The sequence below is a fragment of the Chanodichthys erythropterus genome, chromosome 10 (assembly GCF_024489055.1).
Source record: "Chanodichthys erythropterus isolate Z2021 chromosome 10, ASM2448905v1, whole genome shotgun sequence".
In the NCBI taxonomy this organism is placed as follows: domain Eukaryota; kingdom Metazoa; phylum Chordata; class Actinopteri; order Cypriniformes; family Xenocyprididae; genus Chanodichthys; species Chanodichthys erythropterus.
In genome coordinates, this window is record NC_090230.1 from 27,916,501 (window position 1) to 27,922,500 (window position 6,000).

At 38.1% G+C, this 6,000-nt stretch overlaps 1 protein-coding gene across 1 annotated transcript in view; it reads right to left on the reverse strand.

Annotated features, from left to right (window-relative positions):
• Positions 1 to 3,764: 3,764 nt before the first annotated feature.
• LOC137028212 (guanylyl cyclase-activating protein 1-like) overlaps positions 3,765 to 6,000 on the reverse strand; it is a 3,957-nt gene continuing 1,721 nt past the window's right edge. The window contains exons 2-4 of the mRNA XM_067396982.1: positions 5,594 to 5,743; positions 5,275 to 5,365; positions 3,765 to 4,946 (exon numbers count right to left, since the gene is read on the reverse strand). Of these exons, the coding sequence (XP_067253083.1) occupies positions 4,807 to 4,946; positions 5,275 to 5,365; positions 5,594 to 5,743 (381 nt within the window). The 3' untranslated portion in view covers positions 3,765 to 4,806. The remainder of the gene's footprint in view (positions 4,947 to 5,274; positions 5,366 to 5,593; positions 5,744 to 6,000) is intronic.

Consider the following 6,000-nt stretch of genomic DNA (forward strand, 5'->3'; position numbering starts at 1 on the left):
GAGAACTCTTCTGGTTGGGTTACAGTCCTGATTGGAATAGAGTCTGGCTAAATCACTGCCTTACCTCCAAAAACCCCTCGCACATTCTTATTCATTTCAAAACTGTACGCAAAATAAGCAGGGTAATCAAGACATCCCTGGAAACCGACCGAGTTAGGACTGTTACCGATTTTGGGTCAGGAACAATCGACGGAAACTGGTGGAGACATCCATTGGGTGGATATTTTGCACGGGGTAAGTCGCGCACCAGGAAAAGCCACTAGATCCGGAAGGGTTAAAAATGGGGAAGTCCCAGAGCAAGCTTGCAAAACCAGGGGTGACCGAGGGTGTTGTGGAATACGACAAAATGTATGGTTGTACATGTCTAGGCGACATTGATAAATTAATTAAGTATCACGATTTCCCAGCAGAGGGGTCATTAAGTGTAATTTGGCTCACAATGATAAAAGCGGATGTAGAGGCAGGAAATCAGGTGAAAACGGGCTGCTGGAAAAACTGTGTAAACTGCGCTCAGACAGTGAACTGCTGGTTGCAGGAAGCAGAAAAGAGAGAGCGGAGAGCTTTGCAGAAACAATTAGTGCAACCAGTAGAGAATGAAGTGCAGGATAAAAAAAAACCTGAAGAAAAACAGAAAAATATAAAACATGATGAAGTGAAATGAAGGAAAAGAGGGAACGTTGACTGGTCATAAGACTTAAGGTTGTAAAGGAATGAGTTGAAGAGAACTGCGATGTGGGGATGTTGTGTTTGTGTGAGCGCGGTGTGTGTGAAATGTAAACAGACTAGAGATTGTAGGCTAGACGAAGCAGAAGGGAAAGAAGGTGAATGCAAAAAGAACTGGCATGTGAAGAAGTTTGATAGAATTTAACTTTAAAAAAAAAAGTTTTGTTTATTCATCCATTAAATGGGTGCATGACATTAGATGTCTAGAGAACTACAATTTATATAAGAATGGTTGAAGGAGAAAGCAGCTATAAGGCTGTCAGTCCAACCAAGTAGTAGAAATATGGGTAAAATAATATTGTGGTTTTGCAAAACAGTAGAAACCATATTGATAATGTGTTTTGCATCTGCAGACTAACTATTTCATAGTGAGATAATAAAAATAATAATAATTTTATGAAAGTGAAAATTCTAAAAGAATGTTTCACTCTGTGGAAAACATTTGAACATTCTCAAGTATGTGATGAGTGCATAATGTAAAATGACTAAAATGATTTTGGACCTTTAATGTCTAAATGTGTGGTTTTTGATGGTCAAAAGTTAAATGGCAGAAAAAAATTAGACTGCCAGTTGTAAGAAAGACCTGACTGGAAATTTGTAACCTCTAATTTCCATGATGTGTGAGTAAAAGACAAATATAAACAGTTGTTTATTTGGAAATGAATGTCATTTCTGGCAAAGTCTTAAGCTGGGCCAGAGTCAAAAGACAGTAGATTAAGTTTGATGTTAAGAGTTATAAAAAGACAGAGTACCAGTCCTGAAATCCTCAGTTTCTCTCGTTCAAAGTCAGCTAAATGCTGCTATCTGAGCTTGTGTTATAAGAGATAACAAGCTATTTATAGTGAAGCACAGTGTCTCAGCTGAAAATCATGGACACAGAGATGTGAAAAGAAATGATTGCCATGAAGAGGGAAATTAACTGTTAAATTTGTTAAAGAAAAACTCAACGAGTGTAAAGTGGTCTTTAAATTAATAATATAGACCTTGAAGGACAGAAGTGACTATTCTGATGAATTTCTTCTATGGCCAGTAACTTTTTGTCTGATCTTTGTCACCACCATGTGCAGGGCCGATGGCTCCAGGTACAGATGTAGCAGAACATTACACTGAATGGAAAGCTGTGAGAATTAAAATCAATGAGAATATTCTCAGCACTGATATGTTGCTGCTGAGAGAATGCACAGTCTAATGATTTTAGTGATTAAATACTGCTGTTATTGACCTGTCTCCATGTTTTAACACTATTAGGCAGTCCAATGGCTCTGGTGACTCTTGAATGTAACTTCCCTAAGCTCCAGAAAACACCTGATTCTGATGAAGAAAACTATCAAAGATCTGGAATGGGAAAGAGCGGGTACCAGTGTGCACGAGGTGATTTCTCAAAGACTGGAAAGATCCTCTTTGGCCAGATGAGGACAACCTAAGGCAGGGGGTTGCCGCCGCCACTGGGCATCTACCCTGGAGGGAGGTGTTTATGTGAGATGGGTATGAGAGTGGAGCGATGACTGTGAGGCCAGCAGCATCATGAAGGGGGGATGACCTGTGAGAAGAACAGCAGTCTGACCCAAAAATGCTCCTCTACACTCACCAGAAACCGCGTTCCTGAGAGGGCTTGTTTTTCATTGTGACAAGCAACTATGCAAGGGGACAAGACCCTGAGGAAAAAGAGTATTGATATAGAGCTGATGGGAATGAGCATTCAAGAGCCGACTGAGAACATGAGGTGATTGTCCGTAATTTCTGGGGAGACCAGAGTAACATTTAATAACATTATGTTGGCTGCCCTATTGGCAAGAACTGTATAGAAGTTTAGGATTCAGCAGGATGATGAATCCCTGAATTCATAAGGCTGTGTGATTTTGAACTAATGTGTCTCTATCATAGTTTTTACTCCTGCATGTCATTAGACATGGCAGATGATAATTTCAAGGCAATGGTGGTGTTAAAGATGAAGACTGATTTTGCAGATTCAGGAGAAAGTTAAGTGCATTCAGCATTTAAACTAAAGATACAAAACAAAGCAATTGTGCTTCAGAAGTACACCCTGCATTGGCTGAAGTACCTGCTAAACACTCTGGTCCTGTTTGTCAGAGAGTGTGTTGAGACTACAGACTGGGCTGAAAAGAGTGACAATGTGAGTTACAGTGAGAAGTTAGGAGCTTTTATGACAGAAAACAAGGGAGAAGTCAAGGTGGGAAGAATTGTGACTATCTACACAAGTGCCCGTTGTTAAGTTGGGGTGGTAGACGATCTTTGGGGTGCTGTGGTTTGAATTTCTGATTGTGCCCAAACTAATAAAAAAGTTTCTGTTTCTTTAGGAAGTGCTGGAGCAGACACAGGAGATTGTGTGTAATCTGTTATCTGAAAGTAGCCTTGATTTTCTAACTCTTTACAGAGCATGTTCAGAGACAGAGAAAGCTGGAGGAAAATCTGTTTGGATAATTAAAGAGATTGATTTCAGTTTAGTTTTGATGGCAAATGTTGTTTAGAGAAACATGTCTCCAACCACTATGATCAATTAATGAAAATTTTAAATTAGGTTGGAAGAGCTCATTTTTGGGAATAGAAGGGGCTAAACAATGAGTGACATCAACAGAATTGTGTGAACATGACATGTTGAACTATGCAAAGAAATGTTTTCTATCCTGTCCAAAGTTTGTGTACAGGTGAAACCAGCTCAAGGAATTCCAAATCACCACTGACGCTGGACAATGACATCATGGGCTACAAAATGGATCTGTTGTGATAAGATGTTATTGAACCTAAATTTGCATGCTATGTCTGTAAAATGAAGGATTTCTATGATTAGGTGATGTATCTGATCAGAAATGAAGAGCATAAATGTGACGTAAGAACTTAAATTTACTGTATAAGATACTTTAAGATGAATATGGATGATTAGTGGTTAATCCTCAAAGAATGTGATAGTAAAATGTAACCGAGGTATTTGACGTCATGGTAAAGCCCATTCTTTATCTATCCTATTTAGCTTGCTAAAACACAGGGTCTATCCCCACAGAAAAAGCCTTAATCATATCTAACTTTCCTCACAAATTTAAGAGTGTGATGTGAAATGAAGTACAAGTAATCATTAGTTATCAATGAATGATAAGAAGAGGGAATTGTTGTGGAAATTTTAATTTTTCATATGCTTTTTACCTGTATTCTTGTGAAATATGATGCTTATGGAACATGGTATGATGTTGGCTTCATTGGTAATGTTTAACATAGTGTTAACATAGATGTTAGAAATGGAAAGAGCAAGATATGGTATGGGGAAATGCAAGATGTATGTTAAAAACATGTCTGTGCTAACAATGTGTGGAAAGTTACAGCCGCTAAGAGATGTTCCTAATATGGTGAAAAAACTGAAACTAAAAAATAAATTATTACTATTATTATTGACAAAAGCACAAAAAGTTACTAAAACTAAAAATTTAAAATATAAAAATAAAAGCTATTATACTATTGAAGTATTATATTTTATAGTATATAAATAACACTGATTAGTGGTGTTATTTTACATGAAGTTATAATTTTATTACAAATATGTGGGACATACATACAAAATGGCATTGATTGTCAGTTCAATATATCATATTTTCAGTCTGTTTATACTTATTATTATTATTATCCATGCAAAAACACATTTCATGTTTTATTGTGAAGAGGGAATCCAAGTGTAATACCATTATAATATACCTGCAAAATATAATACTGCAAGGTTTTTTTTAACATAAATAACGTGTGATTTCCTTGATACACATCACAGGACTGAAGAAATGTATTTCACAGCAATGATTCAAGGTTTAAAGTCAAAATAAACGTGTATAAGTGCACTTAAAGTGTTTGCTCTAGCTTCAGTAACGTTAGCCGGTCACTAATGATCTTCTGTAAGAGAATAATCAGTTGTTGATGAACACACTGATAACATCTGAAGGGTCGAGGGTTCAAACCTCTTCACTCCACAGTAAAGTTCAGCTTTTAACGTGAGAAACACAACAGCCGAAACCGACCCGTCCAGAACCTGCACTACCCTCATCTTCATCATGTTTGGCACCCTGATCTCGGGCTGGTCTGGGGTCAGGTGACCTGCTGCTCAGAGTTGATCTCGCTGTAGATTTTTTTGACGATATGAGTCAGATCTAAAGTCTGCGTCAACATCTTCAAGAGCACCTCGTCCGCCTGGATGCCATCCATGAACTCGTCCAGAGACAACACACCTAAACACACAGACAGACAGCTATAGTGTATTCTTCATTATTTACTGATGATCTTCTGAACTCTGGCCTTCTGTCTATCTTTATTCTTCTAGATATTAGTAACTCCATTCATCATTCAGTGTTATTAGATCGATTGGCTTGTATTTGGGTCGATTATAACGCACTTCTTTGGTTTTCATCCCATTTAAATGATAGAAAACAGTTTGGACAGATGAAGATTGCTCAGTCTCAGTTAATCATGGTGTCCCTCAGGGCTCAGTGTTGGGTCCGCTATTATTTATATTTTATATTTTACCTTTTTTTTTACTTATTATAGATAGATAGATACCGTCTCCATTCAGATCAATCTTGTCAAACACCATGTCGGTGAACTCTTCTGCTGAAAGCTCCTGCTCTGTGCCATTGATGGCTCGAATGGCCTGAAGCAGAAAAACAATAACAGATGAAAGTAAGTTAATGCACATTTCCTCTGACGTCAAGATCCTCTTACACCGACTCAAAGAATAAGATGATTTTCAGCAATATGTTCAACACACACTGTCAGCAGATGGAGGCTGTTAATGGTTTAATCTGTGTGTGCGCAGGGACTCCAGCAGATGGCGCTGAAGAGAATCACAACATCACACTGACTGAATTAAACACCACACCTTGAAGATCAGCAGCAGCTCGTCTCGGTCAATGCATCCACTGCCGTCCACGTCGTACAGTTTGAAGTACCAGCGCAGCTTCTGCTGAACGCCGCCCTTCAGGACCAAACTCAGAGCTGCGACGTACTCCATGAAATCTATACAGCCGTCCTGACAACATCAACACATATAATGCTGCTGTATCTGGATATAGTTTATAGCATGTGCTCAACTGATATTGCATGATATTATTTGTTTGTTTATTTATTTTTGTTTGTTTGTTTCCATGAAGCTGATCCTCTCAAATCCAGTTTACAGAAATAGAGCAGCAGGGATTAGAGGATTTTGAGTAACAAGAACTATAAATACAACCATATTAACCTCAACACCTTAGGCAATTCTTCTGACTGCCTAAAAATAGTTATTAA